This window comes from Nannospalax galili, unplaced genomic scaffold, assembly GCF_000622305.1.
Source record: "Nannospalax galili isolate Female #2095 unplaced genomic scaffold, S.galili_v1.0 scaffold1024, whole genome shotgun sequence".
Taxonomy (NCBI): domain Eukaryota; kingdom Metazoa; phylum Chordata; class Mammalia; order Rodentia; family Spalacidae; genus Nannospalax; species Nannospalax galili.
Window position 1 is genome coordinate 123,007 of NW_008351455.1, and position 25,781 is coordinate 148,787.

Below are 25,781 nucleotides of genomic sequence, written 5' to 3' on the forward strand. Positions count from 1 at the left end.
ACATAAATGAAATTGTACAGCGCTTAGTTTATAAGAGAAACTACATACAGAATGTTCAGATCCATAGGCAGGAGTCTAAATCATAAATTGTACTACTCAATCAGAGCTTTATCGTCTGTCAGTGGCATGAAATAAAATTTTAAAAAATATGAACTTGCCAGGCATGGTGGCACATGCCTTAAATCCCAGCAGAGGCAGAGGCAGAGGCAGAGGCAGATGGATATCTGAGTAACCAGGCCAGCTGGGGCCACAGGAATCAAAAAGATAAAACCTCTCAGCTATAAAAATAAATTTTATTATGTATAGTAATATTCAGAATACAAGATACATTTACTTATTTCAAATTCTGCTTCTCAACTAGAAAGTTATAAATGCAGTATAAACAGTGGTAAGAAGTCATGAAATGTCTCCACTGTATTTTATGGTACTAAGTCTCACACTTGTTTCCTTCCTACAATTGGACTGGTTATGTCATTTGTTTTCCACTTTAAAAAAAAAAAAAAAAAAAAAAAACAAACCATTGAACCAATGGTACTGCTAGAAAATGTCTGTTAGTTTTGTTTAGATGATCTGTCCACTGCTGAAATAGGGATGTCAGAGTCCCCAATTGTGATTTTTTTATATACAATGAAGTATCTTACTTTTAAAACTTTTATTACCAACACTTTATTCCATATCTAACTTCCCAATCTTTCATACATTGTTAGTGACCTTAAAATGGAAACCACATCATATTTTCTGTCTTATGTTGGGAAGCTGCACATTTTAATGCAGTCTTTTTGCTGTAAATTATGCCCAGTTCCCAGTCTTACCATCTGTATGACACTTATAAATGAAAAATGAAATATTACATCAACTATTTGTTTTCCCACCAAATAATCATTTTAAATAATTTTATTTGGTACTAATTTTAAGCAATTGTCTTAACATAAAAGCCCAAATTTGTCTATCCTTTAATAAGTACCCTCCTAAGCTCTATATTTGAAAAATTGCCTCATGTAGTAGTAACAGAGCTCTAAGAAATGAATGGACAACACTGAGGCTGTATACAGAAGTGTAACAAACACTTTCAAAGAAATACATGCTCATGCTTTGTATTTAAAGAACTGTAAGGCTGGGGCTGTAGCTCACTGGCAAAGCATATGCCCAGTATGGTATAAGGCCCTAGGTTCAATTCACAGCACAAGAAATAAATACATAAAGACCTGTACTCAGTAGTGATTATCTCAGCAGTCAGTAATGTACTCTTTAAATGTCACAAGGGCAAGCATATCCATCATACAATAGTCCCAGCACCTATCCAAAATACCTCGTACATGGGTACTTAATATATAGTATTAAATGGAAAAATATGTTCCATTCCATGCTGACTCAGAAGCGGATATTGTCCACTTTGGCATTGGAATAATTTTACTATAGAACACTAAAGGAAAATGACAGAATGTATGTCAATTCTCATAGGAATAGTCATTTTGCACATACACCAAAAGATACAAACAGTAGTTCTGGCTTTCTGCAGTGCTATGTATTGAATTGAAGGTTGTGCATGCTAAGGAAGCACTGTACCACTGACCACATCCCCAACTTCAAAGCTGCCATTGTAAGGGGAGCTGGGCTGGCAATGATACACTACCAAAGGACTCATGTATTAATAATAATAAACTCTCAGCAGAAGATACCGGTCCACCACGAGCTGTCTAGGCACCTTTCTCAGCTGAGGAGTTTCATATAACACAGTAGGTGTACAAAAGCTTTTGCGCCATTGCAGTATTCCCGCTACTCTGATAAATGAGACACATGTTGTAGGCAATATCTCTTCGTAGGTCTAGCTGGTCAACTTCTATGCCCTAAAAGGAAAAAAAAAGGAATGCTTTTATATTTCCAACTGTCAACCAAGTCAATTTGATGACAAGCAGTTGTAATTCTCCAAAGTGATTAAATTTCACATAATACTAAAACAATTGTATTTTGGACCTATGCTGATTCAATTAATCATAAAAAAGTTTCCTCAAATGTCTAATCAGTATGTTACAGAAAAGTTTCACCAACCAACCACAGCAGAATTGACTTCAGATGAATCAAAGAATTAGGTTTTTGTTTGCTTTGAGACAGGGTTTCCCAGCAGGCCTGGAACTTACTACAACAAGACAGGCCTCCATCTCAGAGATCCTCCTGCCTCTGCCTCCAGGGTGCTGGAACTAAAGGTGTATGCCACCACACCCATCCTAAGGGATTAGTTTTTAAAAGGGAGACTGGAGGGACAGCTCAGTCAATAAAGTGCTTGCTATGCAAGCATTAGGACCTGACTTTGATTCCCAACACCCACTTAAAAAGCCAGGCATTTGGCCATGGTGGCACATTCTTTTAATCCCAGCACTCTAGAGGTAGGTGGAGCTCTGTGAGTTCAAGGCCAATCTGGTCTGCACAGTGAGTTCCAGGACTACACAGTATGACTTTGTCTCAAAAAAACATAACCCAGGTATTATGATACACACCTATAATTCTAGCACTAGGGAGTCAGGGTGATCCCTGGGGCTTGGTGGCCAGCCAGCATAGTCAAATCATAAAGTGCAGGTTACTTTGAGAACCTGCCTCAAAAAGTAAGGTGGAGGGTGATTGAGGAAGACACCTGATGTCCTGCATATGTACCCATACACTGTGTACACACACAAAAGAATACTCAAGGAAGTGCCAGAAATTGGCCAAAAAGCAATCCATATGATTCAGAGAATTTAAGGAAATTCAATAAACTTCAAGAAAACCCACAGAAACAATTCCGCACTTCATCACTTAACAGTGATGGAGGTAATTTTAAAAATAAAATCCTACAGCTGAAAAAGTAATACAAAATGAAAAGAAACCATGATAGAAAGCATTAATGAGGCTGATGGGATGGATGGTTCAGCCGCTTAAGGCACTTTGCACCAAGACTGCCTTGACTCATCCTTGAGACCAACGTGGTGAAAGGAGAGAACTGACCTGAAGTTGTCCTGACCTCCATGCACATGCTGTGGCAAATTCACATACATACACACGCAAATACACAAATGCTAAAAGTGTAGAAATAATGAGAAAACTTCCCAACCTAGAAGACAATACAACTATCCAGGTACAAGGATGGTCAAAGACTACCAGCCAGATTCAACTAAACCATGGTTACCTGATATAATGGGTTCTCAAAGGTTAGAAAGTCTCAAAGGAGCAAGAGAAAAGGAAACAACACATGGAGGTTCTCCAATTTGACTTCTTTACAGACCAGGAGGGAGGGAGTATAGCTTGATATTGATAGTACTGGAGGGAAGAAAACTGCCAAGCAAGAACATGTGCTTAAAGCAATCCTTCAAAAATGGAGATTAAAAACATTACCAAACAAAAGCTACATTTTTTTTCCCACTAGTCTTGTCCTATAAAAAACACTAAGGTGGGCTGGAGAGATGGTTCTGGTTAAGATCACATAGTGCTCTTGCAGAGGACCGGATTTGACTCCCAGCATCTACATTGGACAGTTTACAACCTCTTTTAACCCCAGCTCCAGGAGATCCAACACTTTTGGCCTCCACAGGCAACTACACTCACATGCCCACAGCCTCTACTCCTCTGCACACAAAATTTTTAAAAAGGCTAGCGAATTCTTCAAAAGATACAAATAAAGGGGGAGGGATTATAAAACTCACTGGCAAAGGTAACTATCAAACTTACGATGCTCTAATACTATACACATGGTGCTTAGTAAAACATAAAGTATGAAGACTAAAACGAAAACAATTAAAATTAGTATGCTAAAAGATCAGCAATATGAAAAGGAGAATGGAGAAAAGGAGAATGGACAAAAATGGACAGTTCTATGTAGCAGCAGCAGTAGTAGTTTTCATTTACCTTGACAATCAATGCTGGGTTACTATTATTTCATAATTAACTTATCAAAAGTTTTTTTGTAGAGTTGAGGAGACAGCACAGAGGGAAAAGGCATTTGCTATGCAAGCCTGATAACCTGAGTTCAGATTCTCAGGACCTAGCTAATTGCCCAATGAGTAATTCCCGGCCCACTATGGGAAATGGGAGATGGAGACAGGAGAATCTCTAAAACTGATTCTTTTAGTAAAAAGTTTGTTGCTCTTTGTTCTGAGATCTTTCCTGCCCTTTAATTCTTTAACTGTGAAAAGGAACCCAACAATACCCCCAGAATGATAATGATGCCAAACCACAACACTGTCAGCTGACAACACTGTGGGCCATTTCTTGATGCTGGGTAACCAAGTATCCAAAATAGTTTCTGATGATCAAGACCATGCCCAGGAGCAACATCAGTGACCTGCTGATTAGTTAATCTCACACATCTAGCCAATCTCACACATCTGTCCTCAGTGAGGAACTTGTAAACTTCTGAATGGGTCTGAAGTAGTATCCTGCCAGTCTGAGTCTCAACCCTAAGCCTAGAATGAAGTACAAGAGAAATTGTTTGTGTTCTTGTGCCACAAAGTCTGTCATCTGCCTATGACTCTAAATAAGCATAGCCTACCACATGTAAATGGGAAAAAAATAAATGAATGAAACCAATTAAAAAACACGAAGTGACTGAATGAATTATAGTAAACCCCATCTATATGCTGCTTACTGGAAATTCACCTAAGAACATACACAGGAAGCTGGAGCGATGGCTCAGTGGTTAAGAGTATTGGCTGCAAGGACCTGGGTTCAGTTCCCAGCATCCACATAGTAACTCCAGTTCCAGGAGATTCAACACCTTCTTCTGGCCTCTATGGTCATTGCACTCATGGGTGCATCTACATGTAGGCAAAACACTTATATACATGAAATAAAAATGGATTTTAAATAAAAAAATAAAAGAGCACTTGCTGCTCTTGCAATGGACCCAAGTTTGGTTCCCAGAACCCACATGGCAGCTTACAACATCTGTAACTACAGTTTCAGGGGATCTAATGCCCTCTTCTGGCCTCCTTGGGCACCAGGCGCATATGTGGTGCACTTACATACATACAGGTAAAACACTAATCATATAAAATAAAAAATTAAAAAAGGATCAACACAACCACTACTAGGTATGTGTCCAAAGGAAGTTAAGTTAGTACGTTAAACACACACCTGCAGTCCCATGTTCACTATTCAGCTACAGCCAAGGAATAATGTTAGGTGTCCATCAACTGATGAATAAAGAAAATGAAAACCAACATAATCCTGCCATTTGAAACATAGATGGAACTAGAAGTCTTTAACAAAAAGACAAACACCATATATCACTGTAATCCAAAATGTGGAATCTAAAGAACTGATCCCATAAAAGAACACAGGTTGCCAAAGGTTGGGGAGAATGAGAGGGAGGGATGGACATGGAAAAGTTATCAATGGACATTAAGTCCAATTATGAAGACATAACTTCTGTGTTCTAATGCACTTGTACATGTTCACATGGTGTTGATCAGGTCATAATAGGATGTCAAAGACTTTCCTGTTGCTGAGCCTAATTATATAAATATTGCACCAGAGAAGAATATTTCTTTTTCCCTTTGTGGAGACAGGGTCTTACTATACAGCCCAAACTGGCCTTGAACTTGAGATCTGCCTTGGTTTTCCAAGTGCTGAGATTATTGGCATTTATCACTATGCCTTGTTCAAAAACTAAAATTTACTTTATGAACTATGATTTATCTCACTGTGTGAACCACAATACATAGATGAATGCACTTATCAACAGATAGAGACTCCTTGGTTTCCAGAGCAAGTTATACCTCTACCACAAGTGGAGGGAGCGCCAGAGCCTTCTGGTAATAATGGATTGCAAGATGAGTCAGCCCCAATTGATGAAGGCCACGTCCCAAATTGTAGAATGATTCCTGGCAAGGTCCACGTATGCTGAGGTATCGATTAAGGAAGGAAAAGCCCTATGGGAAAGAGGATAATTCAGTATTTTCAAAAATTGCTGAGCCAGTCTGTGCAACATACTGAAGAAGAAGGTGGTCTATGTTATGTCATACTCTGAAAACATCAAACAAATAAATCATAAAAGTGTTGAAGATGTAGTAGTGAACATTATCAACAAGTTCTCTGATCTCTTTGAGTTTATATCATTTTTTGTTTGTTTTTTGTTTGTTTTAGAGTCCACTATGCAGCCCAGATAAGCCTTGAACTTGAGATTCTCCTATTACCTTCTGAATACTGGGATTACAATTCTGGCTGACCTTATATTCATATTAGAGTAAATAAGCTATTTTAAAAACATAATTTTAGGGGCTAGGAGATGGCTCAGTGGTTAAAAACACTGGCTGCTTTGGCAGAGGATCTGGGTTTGGTTCCCAGCACCCACATGGTGACTAACAACTGTCTCTAACTCCAGTTCCAGGTGATCCGATGCCATCTTGTGGCTTCCACAGGCATTACACAACATGGTGCATTTACACATGTGCAGACTAAACATTCATAAACATAAAATAAAAATAAATTTTAAATTATTTAGGAACATAAATTTCAACTGTAAGAACTAAGAGGAAATTTAACTTTTTCCTTATTTTTGGTGCTGAACATTGAACACAGGACATTGTATATGTTACACAAATATTCTACCACTGAACTATATTTCTGGGCTATCCCCTGTAATGGTTAGTTTTAACTGTCAACTTGACATAATCTAGAGTCATCTGAGAAGAACATCTCAATGAGGGACTGTCTAGATTAGCCTCGCCTATGGCATGCTAGTCGGGGATGATCTTGATGATAGTGAGGTGGGAAGACCACTGTGGGTGGCACCATTCCCTAAGCAGAGGATCTTGAAGTGTGCAGGAGTGGAGAAAGTGAGCTCGGTGCAAGCATGCATGCATGCACTGCTCTTTTCTTCCAACTGATAATGTGATATGACCAGCTCTCTCAAGCTCTTGCTGCTGTAACTTACCTGCTATGATAGGACTTTAACCTGGAATTATAAGCTGAATAAACCCTTTCTCCCCTAAATTGCTTTTGTCAGGGTATTTTATCACAGCAACAGAAAACAACCTGGATTACCCCTCCCCCTCGTTTTGTTTTTGTTTTTGTGTTTTGTTTTGAGACAAGGTCTCCCTGGCTGACTTAGAATGTACTATGTACACCAGGCTGGCCTCAATCTCACAATGCCTAGCACCCCCTGAAATTTTTTAAAGAATAATTTGTTAATAATACTCATCATACATTATATATACACATTAAATACATTAAAAAAAGTTTATTTAGACACTAGGGAGGTGGCTGGGTGGGTAAAGTGCTTACCACACAAGCATGACAACCAGAGGTTGGATTCCCAGCACCTACATAAATGCTGGGTGGTCACAGCTGCCCATCAGTAATCCCAGTGTGCAGGAAGTAGAGGCAGAATTCTTAAAGCAAGTTGGCTGGCTAGATTGGCTGAATTAGAAAACTCTGGGTTCAAGTAAGAAACCCTGCCTCAATATATTAAGATGGAGACTGGAGACTGATTCAGGAAAACACCTATAAAGTCTGGGCTCTACACAAGTACTCATATACACATGTACCCACACATGTGAACATGCATGCATACATACCACACATACACACACACACACACACACACACACACACACACACACACACACACACTTTAATCTTTATGGCCTAAGGTAGCTAGAGCCCTCAGGGCTCGAGAGTTTAAAGGAACCTACATGTAAAATCTGGTAGATTCTCCATGTCTTTATCCTATGATCTGGCTGAGTACCCTTACTATACTGCTGTAAGTAAGTCTTAATTTTAAATATAATATTATGCTGAGTCCCATGAATGCTCAACACAGTTACAAGTAAGTGCTGAGTATTTGCAACATGTTTACCAAGCAGGCATTACTTTTGAAATAGAGCTCGTAAAAAGGTATTACATATATTCATTTTCAAAGAAAAAAAAAAGGCAAGTAGAATGCAAATGAATTACCTGCACAGTAAGAGCATGTCTCTTTAATACATACTTCTGAGATGCCATGTGAATAAAGGTCAGGCCTATACAGAGGTTATAGAGAGGTTCGTTGGGACAGGCACGAAAGGCTTGCACATACTGTCCTGGAAAATGAACAGGGTTGGACAGTGGGTAAGAACAGAGTTCCTTATTTCTTCATCACTTATTCAAATATGTTTTAAAGCCAAATACTACTACCGATATACAGAGACTATATTATCTTAAATATCAGATACACATTAATTTTTAACTATGCAGCATTATACAATATACAATTTGAAGTGTCTTCATACATGTGTCTTCATCATAAATAGCAAAAGTAACTTTTAGGCAAAGACATTTCTATATAGAATACTTCAATATGATCATAATCTATTTTAGAAGTGAAGGGAGAATTTGTGTTTGTGTGTGGTATACATATGTGTTCATGTATATGTAGGTGCCCTTTGATGAAATTTTTTGTAAAATTGGCCTGGGCTTAGAGAAATGGGTCAGCAGTTAAGAACATGGCTGAGCCATGCACTTTCAGAGGACCCAAGTTTGGTTCCCAGCGCCCATGAAGAAGAGGCTCACAACTGCCTATAACTTCAGCTCCAGGGGATCTGACACCTCTGGCCTCTGCAGGCACCCGCATGCACAGGCACATCACAGGACACACAACATGTACCCACAATTTTATAAAATCTTCTAAAAAGTTAATTGGTCTGTTTTACAAATTCAAATGTGATGAATCAAGCAGATGAGAAAAGGGAACACTGCTTTGTTTTTCAAATTATGGGTATTTTCTCAAATTTAGCAACTATTTCATGAGAAAATCTAAATATGTAAAAATTTGAATTCTATCACATACACACACACATGCACTAATTATCTCAAACCAAACACCAATCAAATGAAGGAGAGTTTAAGTAAAATTTATATAAAGGAACAATCTGTAATTAGTCATATATACATATATATTAAAAACATGCATTTCTTCAGTTTCTATCCAGGTTCTGTGACACCACCGGGTTTCTTTACCAGAAGACAGCAGTAGCTTACCATCTGGACAGTCTTCTGTTATTTTTTATGAAAGTACTCAATGGGGGGTGGGGGGGTTAATTTCATATTTTCTAACTATTAAACTAACACTTCCAAAAAAGCCTGCACAGGTAAACTTAACATCTGATGTCTGAGGTTACTGACTAAGCAAAATTATGGGCTACATATGCAGAAACATGGGAGTCTTAAACAGCCCAATCAGTTTATCCAACAGAGAACCTAGCTTTCTAGTGTGCAGATGTTACCTAATTTAAAAAATTTTGTTAGGTATTTTCCTTCTTGTTTGCTTTTGATTCCTTAGTCTGGAAATTTGTTGTTATAAATGATTGATATATTTTCTTTTAATTAGATTTTATAAGTATCATGTAGGTAAATCTTGGTCTGACTTCCCTCACAGTCAGCAAATCTTAAATTATTTTATAAAAAACCCTAGCCTGAGCAGGGAGAACTGCTGACCCTAAGACCTACTTCCCTTTAAAACCAAACAGTAAGCCAGGCGTGATAGCACACGCCTTTAATTCCAGCACTTGGGAGGCAGAGGCAGGGGGATCTTTCTAAATTTGAGGCCAGTCTGGTCTGCGTAGTGCTTTCCAGGACAGCTGGGGCTACAGGGAGACAGTGTCTCAAAAAAAGACAAAAAAGCAAAACAAAGAAAACCCAAACAGTAAATGCTAACAGTATTCCTACCATTATTATTAATACTTAGAGCCTCTTATATATAGCATTGCTTTAAATATTACTTTATATTAACTCATTCAATATTCAAAACAATCTACAACAGGTTCACATTAGCTCTGTTTGAAATAAACTGAGCAGAGAAAGACAGAGTAACATGCAATGGGAAAGATGCTATTGAACCCCAGGCAGTTCTGCTTCAGAGCAGGAGCCAAGTCCTGGACCACTAACCACCCAACAGGCATGCCAGCACACTTACCAAGCGCATGCTTGAAGCTACCAGATACAAATGCATTGTGCCCATTTAAAACACATAAAGCATGATTATCTGGGTTTTTCAGCATCAGACGGAGACAGAAGCGATGATGCCGAACTTCTTGGGAGTGCATGGTAACTTGATTGAAAATATTCCACAGCTGGGGCTTATTGACATTTTCCATTACCATTACCCTAAAATTGGAGAAAGTGGGTGAGAGGGAAATAATGCAAGCAATAACTTCCTCATTTCTAATAATGACACCTTTTAGTGCTACCCTTCTAACACTGAAAGCAACCATCCCCCAACAAGGAAAAGACACTGCTTTGATCTTTTCAAGAACAACCTCTTAAATATGAAAGCTTTTTTCCCAGAAAATGTTGGTTAGTATTTCTATATCTTGTTCCTGAGTTTAAAATAAAAAAAAATCCTTTTAAACCAAAACAGCATCAGATGGCTTGTTTCACCTGCCTCCCAGTCTACTACACCTGCAGAATAAGCAACGAGTAACAGTGTGCCAAGCACTGTTAAAAGGCTCATTAAACCCTAATGACAATATGATGTCCTTTATAAATGGGATACTGAAGGAAGAGGTTAAGTAACTAGCCTAAAGTCACATAACGAGGAAGGGTCAGGGTGGGGAACTGAACCTGAAAAGTCAAGCTCTAGAGTCCATCCCTTAACACCTCTGAGAATCAGCAGTGAACTGAGCAAGTAGTAGGACCACTAAAAATAACAGTGAGCCAGGTGTGGTGGTGCAGGCCTTTAATCCCAGCACTTGGGAGGCAGAGGCAGAGGCAGGCGGATCTCTGTAAGTTCAAGGCTACCCTGGTCTACATAGCAAGCTTCAGGCCAGTGGGGGCTACAGGGAGACCCTGTCTCAAAAATACCAAAAAAATAAAAATAAATAAGTGTACTGATTCTTGAGGATGAGAGCCTAAGTAAGTGCATACAAAAGCTATCAAAGAATCTAATTAAAATATGATCAGAAAGTCACCTGATGTAGTCATATGCCTTTCTGAAATTTTTGTCCAGAATTGCAGCAGATAGGCCAAAGTATTCTAGTTCTTTGCGTTTTTGTCTGTCATCATAAAATGAATAATACTCCAATGAAGAATCTACAAGTAATTCAGCCTCTTGAAATCGGGACAGGTCACTCAAGGTGTATATGGCCTTCAAGAGAAGGTTCCACCAGTCCTCTTTTGGCAGTACACTTGTGAGTACAGCAAATATTGCTAAAATGAGACAAATGAAAACCAATCAGGACACTATTAATTCCAGATACTGCAACATTAGAAAGGAAATTCATAGTGACTGAAGATAAACTTAATAGCCTTCGTACTGAATTCCTGTCAACAACTCTCCTGACAAAGAACTGAGTCATGGCGGGGGCTGGAGAGATGGCTCAGTGGTTAAGAGCACCGACTGCTCTTGCAGAGGACCCGGGTTTGATTCCCAGCACCCACATGGCAGCTAACAACTGTCTGTAACTCCAGTTCCTGGAGATTCAATGTCCTCTCCTGACTTCCGTGGGCATCGCATGACACGGGTGCACCTACCTACATGCAAGCAATACATCCATACGCATTAAATAAAAATAAATATTAAAAAAAAGAATTGAGTCGTGGCTTGTGCACACTCCACTACTGCACCCTTCTGCACTGACTGCTTAACAATCAGGAATCACAGTTAATTCTCCCTCTGACTCTTCCCTACAAACTAACCCATTTGCATTTCTCAGTGTTGTCTCTGCTGCACGTGGCTCCAAGGTAGAAAAAGTGTCCTCCCCACAACATCACAGAGATTTCTGCATGTACATGGCCTTCCAATGTTTGTTTGGCAAGTGACTTCAATTTTATACTTTTGAGATTAGGTTTTCTTTATCTTTTTCTAATCTCAATTGTCTTTTCTCGGTCTTAAAAATCTCTTTTCCTTTAACAATCTCCCGTTCTCTGCAAGAAGTCTCCCTTTTATAACACTGAAAAATAGCAAGACAGACATGGTGGTATACACTTATAAATCCCAGCACTCAGGAGGCTGAATCAGGATTGCCAAGAGTTTAAGACCAGCCTGGACTACAAAGCAAGTTCAAGGCAAGCCAGGGCAACTTAGAGGAGGGGTAAGCAGGAGGAGGGGAGGGGAGAAAAAAGGGAAAGAAGGAAGAGAGGAAGGGAAGGAACAAAGGAAGAGGAAAGAAAGAAAAGAAAAAGGGAAAAAAGAGGAGAAAAAGATTTGAATTGGAGATGTAGCTCAGTGGCAGAGTGCTTGCCTAATATGTGTGAGGCCCTCAGTTCAATCCCCAATGCTGCAATAAAATAATAACCATAATTATAATAAAGCAAAACATTTTATCTTTGATTCAGTAACTATTCTTCTGGCACTCTACCTTAAAGAACCAAAGCATAGATAAATCTATGTACATGAAGATGCTTGCTACATTATTTATATACCAATAATAAAGAAATGAGAAATGACTTATTAAATTTCTAGTCAGTGGATTATGCATTCTTCAAATGCAGCTATGAAGAGAATAAAGCAACATAAGAAAATTTCTATGTGAAAATGTCAGAGCACAAGTCACATGTGGGACAGAAATATAACCCAGGGTAGAACACCTGACTAGCATGTACAAGGCCCTGGAAGGCCTTGGATTCAATCCCCATCACCACAAAATTGCATTAACATAGCTTAGCTCATGCAGTCAATGTAATGTGATCACCACTATAATGAAATTTACAAATCAATAAAGCCTTATCAATGAAAGAAAATCCAATAGACTTGAAACAAAGAAGAACAGGTAGGCTTTACATAGAGAAAAATAATTTAAAGAAACATAGTCCAAAATACATACCACAAAGAAGCTGGTGGAATAAACCCAGAATCAATGAACCAGGGTAGAGAGAGCAGGGCTCTGAAGCTTTTATAGCTTCATTATAAACACTGAGTGCTCCCAACTCAGCTCTTCCTGGGACTCCAATGTCTATCATACAATTTAATAAAGGTTTGTTGAATTAACTAACAATGAAGTAATTTTCTGCCAGATTGACTTGTCCAGTTTAGAGTCTTATTTCCAATGTTCTTTCTCTGAGTAATAACCCAAACCTACTTAATGCTTTTCAAGCTAAAACTAGATGCCTTTTAAAGTCCTATGACTTAGACTGGGTCACAGCAATTTCTTTTCAACGACTACTACAATTTATTTTCTATGATTACTACATTTGTCAAAAATGAATTTAACAGAATAAAATATATGTAATTGAGTAACTGGGCAAATCTGTGCTGCCATCTAATCACAAATTAAACTTTTTCTTCTTAAAAGATCAAAATTGTTTTCCTTTATATTTTTCAGAGACAGACCCAAGCGGGTATTTTCTCTTTAATTTCCTGAAGTATTTACAGTTAAGCCTTTTGATACTGAATGAGTTTATTATACCTGGGAGATTTAGATTAAACATTTCATTTTATTTGAAACTTTTCATTTAGATTACAGTCAGGTATTACTTCCTCAGTTCAATTCAGCTAAATTTGTTTTAATTTTAATTTTTAACCATGCGTGTGTCTGAGTGTGGGTTTGTGCATATGCATACAGTATTTGTAGGGGCCAGAAGAGGGCATGAGATCTCCTAGCATTGGGATTATAGGTGGTTGTGAGCTCCCCAGTGTGGGTGCTAGGAACTGATTTCAGGTCCTCTGCAAGAGCAATACATGCCCTTAACTGCTGAGCCATCTCTCTGCCTCTCAGCTAAGTTTTATGTAAAGCAGATAAGCAATTAATTACCTTTTGCATCATAATTTGATGTCTCTTGGTCATTGTTGTCTGATATTTTGTCTCTTGATACTTTAATAAGGTAGAGGTGCCTCTCTCCAGATTTGGAACTGGATATCAAACAAACCTGGGCTCTATTCATAGCAACCTGAATAAAAGATAAGCTTTTTAGTCAATAATTTATAAAGGAAAACTGATGTCTCGTAAATACCACAAGTTTGGGAATCCTCCAGCAAATTACTATATATTTTTTAAATGCCCAACAGTAGAATGAATCGATTTTTTTTTCTTATCAAAGGGATTTCAGTCACTACACATATTAGAAGGGAAAAAAGCAGCCAATTCACATTAACTTCATAACATGTACAGAGAGGGAGAGTGAATGCATGCAAAAATCAGACTCAGAAAGGATGTCAGATTGGGGCAACGTTTTTGTAAAATGAACAATTATGGTACATTCAATTGTCTATAGGGCCAATAACTGGCAATACTATAGTTCTCATATTTCAAACTAAGTATCAAAAAAAGATTTTATTTCACTTACTCTATAGTCAAGTTTGTATTGCCATCCAGAAGTTCCATTTTAGGGCTGCAACTGAACTCACTAGCAGAGCACATGCCTCATATGTGCAAGTCCCTGGAATCCATTTCCAGTACTACAGGAGAATTTCCAGTTACATACCACTAATTTCTAAGTCTTTTGTCTTTACCTGCCTTTCACTTTAAATGTTTGACTTTAATACAGAAGAATTACAAAGTAGCTCTAATTTTTTTAATCTTTTTGAGACAGGGTCTCCCTATAGTCCCAGCTGACCTGAACTTACTATATAGACCAGGCTGACCTTGAACTCACAAAGATCTACCTACCTCTGCCTCCTAAGTGCTGGGATTAAAGGCGTGCACCACCACGCCCAGCTTGTAGCTCTAATTTTTTTTTTTTTTTTTTTTTGGTCTTTTTGAGACAGGGTCTCCCTGTAGCCCCAGCTGTCCTGGAACTCACTATGTAGACCAGGCTGGCCTTGAACTCACAGAGATCCACCTGCCAGCAAGGCTAGTATAAAGAAAAATCATTACGTACCTTTAAAAGCATGGCCAACATAGTTAGTAAAGTATCCAGATAGCCATACATTTTGCCTTGTGAAAACAACAGAGTAGAACGATGAAGCAGTAACTTCAGTTCCTAAATAAACAAGCACATGATGATCTGTGGTAAAATTCCTTAGATATAAACTCTTTTATTCACAAAAGTTTTCTTGTAAAAAAACTAGACTAACAACATTTGCTTTATGTCATGAAAATTAAACTCTAATACTTTTGAAGGTATAATTTATGACTAATAAAAAGTGGCTAGAAGTAAATCATTTTTTGAAACCATTGAATTGGTTCAGTCAGTAAAGTGTATGTCTTGCAAGCATAAGGACTTGCATTCTGATCCCCAAAACCCATGGAAAGAAGCCAGGCATACATGCCTATACCCCCAGTGTTGGAGGCACAGAGACATGCAGATGCCTGAAGTTCATTGGCTAGTCAGCCTAGCCAAATCAACTTCAATTTCAATGAGACCCCATCTCAAAAAAAATAAAGGTGAAGAGAAATCTAGGAAAGACCCTTGATGTCTTAGGCCTACACACACACACACACACACACACACACACACACACACACAAATACAAACATCAAAACAAACAAAAACCCCACTAAATTTAATACATTAAAATAAAACTTTAGCTCTAGCTATATAAACTGGGGAGAATGTTTCAAAGCTGCATAAACTGAGGAGTAAGTTCTAAACTATCTTCCAAGTAAAGCATCCATATTGTGTGGCCTACCTGCTGTGCAGCATTTGCATCCTGTGCTAAAGTATCTGGGTCATACATTGGTTCCAAAGCTTCCAGAGCTTTCTCAGGACGGCCCAACTGCTGCTGAAGGATGGAAAGTGAAATTCTTGCATCCAAATGTAGTGGGGCCAGATCAACCACTTTACTGTAGCTTTCAGCTGCACGTTCCATGTAGCCTAAGGCCTTTAAACATTCTAAGATGTTAAAATAAAAAACACTGAATTATAGATTTGTAATGATCAAAATTATTTTTCCTTTTCAAATTTAATTAATTTATTTTATTCTACTCCCCCCCCAAGACAAAATCTTACCATGTAGCCTGGCTGGCCTCAAACTCAGAGAGCCACTTACTTCTGCCTCCTGAGTACTGGGTATTAAAGGTATGTGTCACATCCCTGGCCCTAATGTATCTCTTATTGATGATATCCTATTAGATATTTTTTCTTTAATATATCTTTCTAAGAGATTTAGTTGTTTTCTCATGTTATTTTTCCTACTTTAAATGATTTATTTTCAGATTACTATGGACTTAGGCACAATGAAATAAAATGACTAATAAAATTTAATCTTGAGCATGTTTGACTCTAACATTAAAAAACAAATATTTTCTCTCAAAATAATATTAAATATCAATTTGTAAACTCTTTAAAATATAACATTGCTCCAAGTCTGAAAAAGCATTTCTACAATGTATGGTTGACACAAGTCCTTCTACTTTACTATCATCAGCTGCTTTCAGGAAAGCAAAGCAACTTTCATTAATTGTTCAAGTAAATGTATCTTCATCGAAAGAAAATATTGTGATTTGATCCAAACATTTTTTTTTTTTTTTTAATCTTTTTGAGACAGGGTCTCCCTGTATCCCCAGCTGGCTTGGAACTTACTATATAGAGCAGTCTTGCCTTGAACTCACAGAGATCTGCCTGTCTCTGCCACCCAAGTGCCTCCCAGTTTGATCCAAGTATTTTAATATCACTTACATCAGGTACAGAATGTCATAAATAATGTGGCCTACAGATGTCAAGATGTACAAGGCAAAGCATTATGAGGGAAAAGCACTTAGTAGTCCAGCAAGATAATCTAAATACTAATCTTAAAACAAGTACACTCCCACATCCCCTTTCTCCTTCAAGCATGCACACTGGTCCACTTCTTCTCTTGGCATCCCAGACTTTGGACCACCCTCTTGGCCCAGCTCCCCCACTGCTTCCTGATCCTTTGCACCCAGACCAACCCAGTTCTTCAGTCTGGTCCCCTGGAGCCCTCAAAGCCTACCCCCCTCCCTCAAGTTGCCTTTGCATATGTGAGACCAGCCTTCTTCTCTGGCTGTCCCACCCTCAACCTGCCTGGGATTCCTGAGGTCAGCATCCTTCCCTGGTAAGTTTGATCCCGCCCTCTGAACCTTGACTCCCACAACCCAATTCCTCCCAGCTCCTACATCCTGTTTCTCCTTCTAGCATGGGCACTGGCCCACTTCTACTCTTGGCACCTTGACCTTTGGACTACCCTCTTGGCCTATATTCCTAACTGCTTCCTGATCCTTTGCACCCAGACCAACCCAATTCTTCAGTCTAGTCCCTTAGGGCCCTCAAAGCCCATGCCCCCAACTAACTGCCTTTGTACATCAGAGATCAGCCTTCATGCCTGGCTGTCTCACCCACAACCAGCCTGGGATTCCTGAGTATCCTTCCCTGTAAGCCTCCCAAATTGTACTGTTCCTGCAGACTAGAGGGATCCAGCCTTAGGATGAAGCCTGAGCACATCTGATTCTTATCTGACTTGATAAAAGAATTCAATGTATTTAAAGAACACACAAATCAAAGAACTAAAAGAAGATAGGGATAAACTTCTGAGTGAATTCAGAACAGAGTTAGAAATATTGATGAATACTCAGGCTGAAATGAAGAAGGAAGTGAAGCACTCATTCTCCATGGCACATCATAGTAAAAACACTAAACGTACAGATCAAAGAGAATACTGAAAGCTGCAAAAGAAAAACAATAAGTCACAAATAAAAAAAGAAAATCCTGTCAGAATTACAGCTGACTTTTCAGTGCAAATGATGAAAGCCAGAAGAGCCTGGACCAATGTATTCCCAGTTCTAAATGACCACAGATGCCAACCCAAAATACTTCATCCAGTCAAAATGTCTATTTTGAAAGGGAAAGAAAAACCTTCCATGACATAAATAGACTGAAAGAATTCATGTCCACAAAGCTAGCCCTTCAGAGAAATCTTGAAGCAATACAAAGAGCTGAAGAAAGGAATGACTATACCCAAGGGGTAACAGAAAGAAACTAAATGAAGGTATTAACTGTGGAAATGAACAATTAGACCACGAATGCAAAAAGAAATCAAAATGACAGAAATCAATACATGTAATTCATTAATAACTTTAAGTATCAAAGGACTGAACTCCCCAGGCAAAAGACACAGGCTAGCTGAATGGGTTAAGAAACAAAACCCATCTTTTTGTTGTCTGCAAGAAACTCATTTCACTTTCAAGGACAGGCACTACTTTAAGGTGAAAGGATGGAAAAAAAAATATTCCAAGCAAATGATACTACAAAAAAAGCAGGAGTTGCAATTCTAATATCTGACAAAACAGACTTCAAAATAAAACTAATCAGAAGAGATAAAGAGGGCCACTCCATTCTGATCAAAGGAACAAATGACCAAGAAGATATTACAATCATGAACATATATTCACCAAACTCTGGTGTACCCAACTTCATAAAAACAGTACTACAGGACTTTAAGACCCAGATTAATCCCAATTCATTAATAGTAGGGGACTTCAACACCCCACTGTCTTCATTAGATAGGTCAACAGGACAAATAATAAAAAGAGAGACATCTGAATTAAACAATGCCATATATTAAATGGACCTAACAGACATCTACTGAATATTCCACCCAAACACCAAGACTATACTTTCCATTCAGTGATTTCTCCAAAACTTACCACATACTGGGGTGCCAAACAAGCCTCAACAAACACTGGAAGAAGCCCTAGTCACCACATGAACACATGGAGATTAAACAACACGCTACTGAATGATGTACGGGTCAAAGGAGAAATTAAAAAAGAAACAAAAGTATTCCTGGAACTAAATGAAAAGAATAATACAACACAACAAAACCTCTAGGACACACTGAAAGCAGTCCTTAGAGGGAAGTTTATAGCTCTAAGTGCCTACGTTAAAAAATCAAAAACAACACAAATGACTTAACATTGCAACTCAAGACAATTGAAAGGCAACAACAAATGAAACCCAAACCCAGCAGACAAGAAATAACAAAAATCAGAGAGGAAATTAATGAAATAGAAACAAAGAAAATACAAAGAATCAAGGAATCTAAGAGCTGTTCTTTGAAAAGATAAACAAAATTGACAGACCCTTAGCCCAGTTAACCAAAAGAAAGAAAAAGCACCTCCAACTCAACAAAATCAGAGATGAAAGGGGAAACATCACAACAGACACTAAAAAGATCCAGAACATTACAAGGGAATACTTTAAAAACCTATACACTACTAAATTTGAAAACCTAAAAGAAATGAATGTGTATCTAAGAATCATGTCAATCACCAAAACTAAACCAAGAAGAAATCAACAACTTAAACAGACCTAAAACACATAAGAAAACTGAAACAGTAATACAAAACCTCCCGACTAAAGCCCAGGCCCAGATGGATTTACAGTAGAATTCTACCAGACATTTAAAGAAGATCTATGCAATACTACTTAATTTATCCAAAAAGATAGAAACAGATGGAGAACTTCCAAATTCCTTCTATGACTCCATCATCACTCCAATACCAAAACCACGTAAAGATACAACCAAAAAAGAAAACTATAGACTCATATCCTTAATGAACATAGATGCAAAAATTTCCAACAAAACACTTGCAAACCACATACACACATCAAAAAGATCATTCGCCATGATCAAGTCGGCTTTATTCCAGAGATGCACGGATGGCTCAATATACGTAAGTCAATAAACATCATAAATCATACAAATGGACTCAAAGATAAAAACCACATGGTTATCACAATAGATGCAGAGAAAGCCTTTGACAAAATTCAACAAGCATTTATGTTCAAAGTCCTAGAGGGTATTGGACTGGAGGGAACATACCTCAACATAATTAAAGCTATATACAACAAACCCACAGCCAAAGCCAACATCATTCTAAATGGAGAAAAACTGGAAGCATTCCCATTGGAATCAAGAACCAGAAAGGCTGTCCACTATCTCCACTTCTCTTTAACATAGTGCTTGAAACTCTTGCAAGAGCAATAAGACAAGAGTAGGAAGTTAAAGGAGTAATAATTGGAAAAGAAGAGATTAAATTATCCTTACTTGCCGCAGACAATATATTACATCTAAGAGATACCAAAAATTCCACCAGAAAACTCCCAGAAATGATTAACACTTTTGGTAAAGTGGCAGGTTACAAAATTAATCTACAAAAGTCTGTAGCCCTTCTACATACCAATAATAAGCAATCAGAGAAAGCACATGGAAACACTCCCTTAAAAATAATAAAATAAAATATTTTTTTAAATGTTAAAAAAAAGAAAAAGCAAACACTGGAAGGACATATACTGCCTTCGATGTTATTATTGAGAGAAAAAGAGAAAGGAACAGACAATGGGCAGGGGATTTTGCTTATGTACATCTTGACAATTATTATTATTATTATTATTATTATTATTATTATTATTTTGGTCTTTTTTGAGACAGGGTCTCCCTATAGCCCCAGCTGTCCTAGAACTTGATACGTAGACCAGGCTAGTCTTGAACTCCCAGAGATCTGCCTGCCTCTGCCTCCCGAATGCTAGGGATCACAGATGCGTGCCAGCACGCCCTGCTCTTTCTTCTTCTTTTTAATTTTTAAAACATTATTATTTTTTATTATATGCGTACACAACATGTATTGCCTGCATTATAGACATAAAAACAACATAGTACCGGCACAAAAATAGACCCGTAGATCAATGGAACAAAACTGACCCAAATATGAGTGCACGCAATTTCAGCCACATGATATTTGACAAAGGGGCCAAGGACATTCACTGGAAGAAAGACAGCATAATCAGCAAATGGTGCTGGTAAAATGGGATCTCTACCTGTAGAAGAATGAAACTAGGCCCCTATCTTTCACCTTGCACAAAAGTCAACTGTGAATGAATCAAAGACCTCAATGTGAAACCTGAAACTCTGAAACTGTTAAAACACTGGCAATAACCTACAAGATATAGGTGTAGGAAAGGATTTTGTAAACTGGACATCAATTGATCAGGAAATAAGGTCAATAATCAACAAAAGGGACCTCATTAAACTAAAAAGTTTCTGTACAACAAAAGAAGCAACAAAGGAAGAGAAAACCTACAGAATGGGAGAAAATGTTCACCAGTGACACATCTGACAGAGATTTAACATCCAGAATATATAAAGAACTCAAAAAACAAAGCATCAAGAAAGCAAGTAATCCAGTTAAAAAGATGGGATAAGGATCCAAACAGAGAGTTCTCAAAAGAAGAAATAAAGATATCTAAGAAGGATCTTAAAAGGTGTTCAACATCATTAGTAGTTAGGGAAATGGAAATTAAAACCATTTTAAGATTTCATCTTACCCCAGTCAGACTGGCTAAGATCAAGAGAACAAATGATACCAAATATTGGAGAGGATGTGGGGAAAGGGGAACACTCATCCACTGCTGGTGGGGCTGCAAACTGGTTCAACCACTATGGAAAGCAGTGTGGAGAACTCTTAAAAAACTACAAATGAACCTGCCATTTGACCCAGTTATACCACTCCTTGGCATATACCCAAAGAATTCCATCCTATCGCACAGACACTTGTACATCCATGTTTGTTGCTTCTCTTTTCACAATAGCTGAGATGGAAACAACCTAAGTATCCCTCAACTGACGAGTGGATAATGAAAATGTGGTGCATTTACACAATGGAATTCTACTCAGCAGTAAAGAAAAGACAAAATCATGAAATTTGCAGGTAAATGGATGGAACTTGGAATTGTTATACAAAGTGAAGTAACACAGACTCAGAAAAAGAAATGACATATGTTCTCCCTCATATGTTGATCCTAGCACGAAATCCTTTTATGTGAGTATGTATCCAGATATAACTACAGGAACCAGAATAATGAAAAGGAATCAGGGAGGTAAAGGAAAGAAAGAACCTTAGAGAGAAAAACAGTAGGGAAAAGGTGTTAGTAAGGAGAAATGGATAAAAATGGGGTTATTTAAATGGGAGGAGGAAGGGAGGGTCATACAAAGAACGTTGGGGATAAAGGGAAAGGTGTTCAAGAAGAGGTGGGACCACAGGAGACAGGTATTATCAAGGGAGAAATGGGGAAACCATGGCAGAAGGGTTAAGCAGTGACAGAGAGAGGAGAGATAAATACTGCCAGCTAGTCTTAAAAAAACCAGAGGGAACCGTATTAGTCCAACAACTTACTGACAAATTATACATACATCATCTCTACATGAGTCCATGTGTATAGCTAAAGGCTACATAACAAGAAATAGTTCCAGACAGGAGATACTGTCCTTTGAGTTGTTGGCCAGGGTGGTCCAAGAGACTCCTAGAATTACTCAAGCTATTGCTACAGCTCTTGATGGCCTCCCAGAACTTGAAGGTAAGACTCTATAGCTGAAGACAGAACATATTTTGGACACAGGATTTGGAACAGTAAAGCTGCAATTAACCTGAAACCACTTTCCCTGAAGGCATAGCTTTGGAGAGGGCTATGAAGGTGCCATGGGAAAACACCAATGGCTGATCCAACACCAGCTTCAAGACCAAATAACCACATCAATGGCCAGCACAGCATATATCATTTGTGTAGTAGTGGCACCTTTATCTTGCGGGCAATCAACAGCTACCTAATTTGACCAAAAGCCCACTCAAAGGGAAGAACTCAGGTGTAGTAATGTAAACATAACCTAATACACATGGCTGGAGAGGTCATAGATCTTAGAAATAACCCCAAGACTGTCAGCACATCACCAGACTAATGTGATTTCTTACGATGTGCAAAATATGTATCCTTATATTTACAGACAAATATCCCAGTCACCACTCATCAAAGAAGCTCAATTTGCACCAGTCAGAGACTATTACCAAGTACCACAACTGGTCATACACGGACATTGTCTATGAATTTCCCAGGCCTAAGGAACACATCTACAATGCAACCTCTACACCTAAGGCTCACGGAACATAGAACAGGGATAAAGAAGAAGACATTAATGAATCTCTCAGTTCTCAATAATGAAGCTCCCTCATGTAGCAGAAGGCTATGAACACAAAAGGTCACAAATGGCCAAAGGTAGAGATTAAGAGTCTGCTGAATAATGGTCTTTGGACAGGACCCCTTTATTAAACTTCACCCACCCAAGGTTCAGGGACCATCATGGAAGTGGGGGGGGGGCTGCGGAAAGAATGTAAGAGCCAAGGAGAAGGAGCATGACCATATGGAAACAGTCCTACAAACTCCTGGGAACCTGCTCATATGATTCTATGGCAATGGTGTCAGTATACACAAGTCCCATGCAAACTCAGGCAGACAATAACCCAGCATAGAACTGGGAAAATTAACAGCAGACCACAATCTTATCTGAAGGACTGCTGGCAACTGATTGCTAGTAGATAAAGAATTGGTCTTCCTAAAACAAGGGACTCTAGATAGGCTGACTAGACTCAGTGACGGACTTGCACTGGGGAACAGCTAGGGACACTGACAACACAGTGGGCCTTAACAGGGATGACAGAGTATATGGGCTCCAGTAGGGGGGGGGGTAATGGGAGGGTGCCAGTGGGGACAGGGGTATAAAGATGATCAAGATTGTTTGAGATGTTCTATATGAAATGCTTTGTAAATTTAGTCTTCCCAAAGCAATTTATTCACTTCCTTATAAATTGCTTTATCATATGATCTACCTGTTTGTATCCTGAATTTTGTATTATGTTTCAAATTTGCTTTGTAACTACATTAAAATCATCCCTTAAAAAAAAAGTATACTGAAAATAGAAATACTGGTGCCAAGATTCCAATATTTTATATTTTATAACCACTAACATGTAGGACAAATAAATTCTTGCCTGCTTGTATGATTAAAACTTTTTTCCTCCTGCAATAAAAGTATTACCTGCATGCCGAAGCCAAACTACTGCAAGGTTGTATCTTTCCGAGCAAACCAGTGCACTGAGGAGGGGAAGTGCAGAATTATATTCACCAACATCCAGGAACGCTTCAGCAACATCTAGATAGAGATCTCCCATATCTTCAGGATTCTGTTCCACCAGTGTTGTCAAGAGAGGCTAGACCCCAAATAAAAACCTGAAGTCAAACATTCATGACAAACAAGCACGGGCTTTATCAGCTATGCAGCATAAGCCAAAAAAGAAGCAAGGATTAACAGAAACAGCTTAAATGATCCAGTTTCTGCTCATTTCTGTACTTCAGTTAAAAGGATTCAACGTCTATCACTCATTCAGCATCACTGTGTGGCTTGCTGGACCTACGCCCATTCCCTCAGTTGTGCTTTCTCTAACAAGCCTCAAGTCCACCATTTGCTGATGTTTTGGAAAGCTGTTCCCTCAGATATCCCAGAGTTTACCCACCCTATTCTTATTAACTATCACCTTTCCAGGGAAGTCTGACTCCCCTATTAAAAACTTGCAACTTTCCCCCACCTATATTTCTTCCTTGCTTTTTTCTTCAGAACACTTATCACCAATTAGTACCTTATATATTTTATGAATGTATTTTTTAAATCTTATTCAACAAAAGATTCATGAAGAGAGGAATGTATTTTATTCAATACATTAACCCAAGGTCAACAAAGTATATGGCTCATGTCCTTTTTTTATTCAGTGAAATACTTTGGCCCGAAGTTTATAAAAAAAACAAAAAGAGTAGCTATGAGAATTATTATCAACTGCCTAAAGGCCCAACCAATCTCCGATCTTTAAATTGTTCTCATTCTAAAAAAAACTCATTACAATTACAATTCTAAAACACTTTGCTTTGGGGGTTAGAGAGATGTCTCAGTGGTTAAGAACACTAGCTTTTCTTGTAGAAGATCTGGGTTCAAATCCCAGCACCCACATGTCAGCTAGTAACTGTAACTCCAGTTCCAGGGGATCTAAGGGCTTCTTCTGTCCTCCACGGGCACTGTACAACACAGGTGCACTTACATACATGCAGGCAATACACACATATACACATAAAAATAAAAAACACACTGCTTTTATAAGCCATTCTTACAAAAGTGATTTTGCACTTACTATATCTCCTGGTTGTTAAGAAATGTGAAAATCTAGGGTCAAGTTACCATTTCTAGTCATCTGCAGAAGACAGAATGGATTTAATCCAAAGTATCTTAACATTACTTACAGTAAGTACAGCTCTAAATGTTACTTACATTAAGTGGTTCAAGGATGTTGAGATGTACCAGGCAGACCATTAACTTCACTGTAATATCTATTGGCACACTATCAGGTATGGAGCAGGTAACAGTTTCACCAGCTGGGGAACCATCAAATAGACATGAAGCATTTCCATGAGTAAGCTCAGGGTATGAAGGAAATTAAGTAAACTCTAGCCACACATGAGATTTATTTCAAATGGCTTAAAGCAAAGATCCCACAATGCTAATTCTGGTCTGCTTGATCACTAGCTTCTTACGCCTCCTTCAGCCTGTCCTTTGTACTTATTCTGCCTATTCTTTTTCTAATACCTACTTATTCAAAACATAAATTCCCATACCTTTTACCAAAAATATACAAAGTTAAAAAGATAAAATGAACAGGATATTAGAAATCTCTCTCTTTAAATTTTTTTTTTTTCTTTGATACAGGGTCTCCCCATAGCCACAGCTGGCCTAGAACTCAATATGTAGACCGAGCTGGCCTTGAACTTACCAAGATCCACCTGCCTCTGCCTCTGAATGCTAGAATTAAAGGTGTGTGCCATCATACCCAGCACTTTAAAAAATTTTTCATTTATTTATTTCTATTAGGTGTATGAATGTATTGCCTGCATACAAGTGCACCCATGTCATGTAATGCCCTTGGAGGTCAGAAGAGGGCATCAGATCCCCTAGAACTGGAGTTACAGGAAGTTGTTAGCCACCATGTGGGTGCTGGAATTCCAACCACTGAGCCATTTCTCCATCCCCAGAGCCCCTATTCTTCCTCTTTAAATTCTTGAATTCA

The 25,781-nt window shown here is 38.4% G+C and overlaps 1 protein-coding gene across 1 annotated transcript in view; it reads right to left on the bottom strand.

The window, feature by feature from the left end:
* Positions 1-274: 274 nt before the first annotated feature.
* Positions 275-25,781, bottom strand: part of Gtf3c3 (general transcription factor IIIC subunit 3) — a 43,686-nt gene continuing 18,179 nt past the window's right edge. The window contains exons 9-18 of the mRNA XM_008848284.3: positions 24,989-25,092; positions 23,711-23,882; positions 15,515-15,717; positions 14,764-14,865; positions 13,698-13,833; positions 10,917-11,154; positions 9,923-10,113; positions 7,927-8,051; positions 5,748-5,900; positions 275-1,847 (exon numbers count right to left, since the gene is read on the bottom strand). Of these exons, the coding sequence (XP_008846506.1) occupies positions 1,725-1,847; positions 5,748-5,900; positions 7,927-8,051; positions 9,923-10,113; positions 10,917-11,154; positions 13,698-13,833; positions 14,764-14,865; positions 15,515-15,717; positions 23,711-23,882; positions 24,989-25,092 (1,547 nt within the window). The 3' untranslated portion in view covers positions 275-1,724. The remainder of the gene's footprint in view (positions 1,848-5,747; positions 5,901-7,926; positions 8,052-9,922; positions 10,114-10,916; positions 11,155-13,697; positions 13,834-14,763; positions 14,866-15,514; positions 15,718-23,710; positions 23,883-24,988; positions 25,093-25,781) is intronic.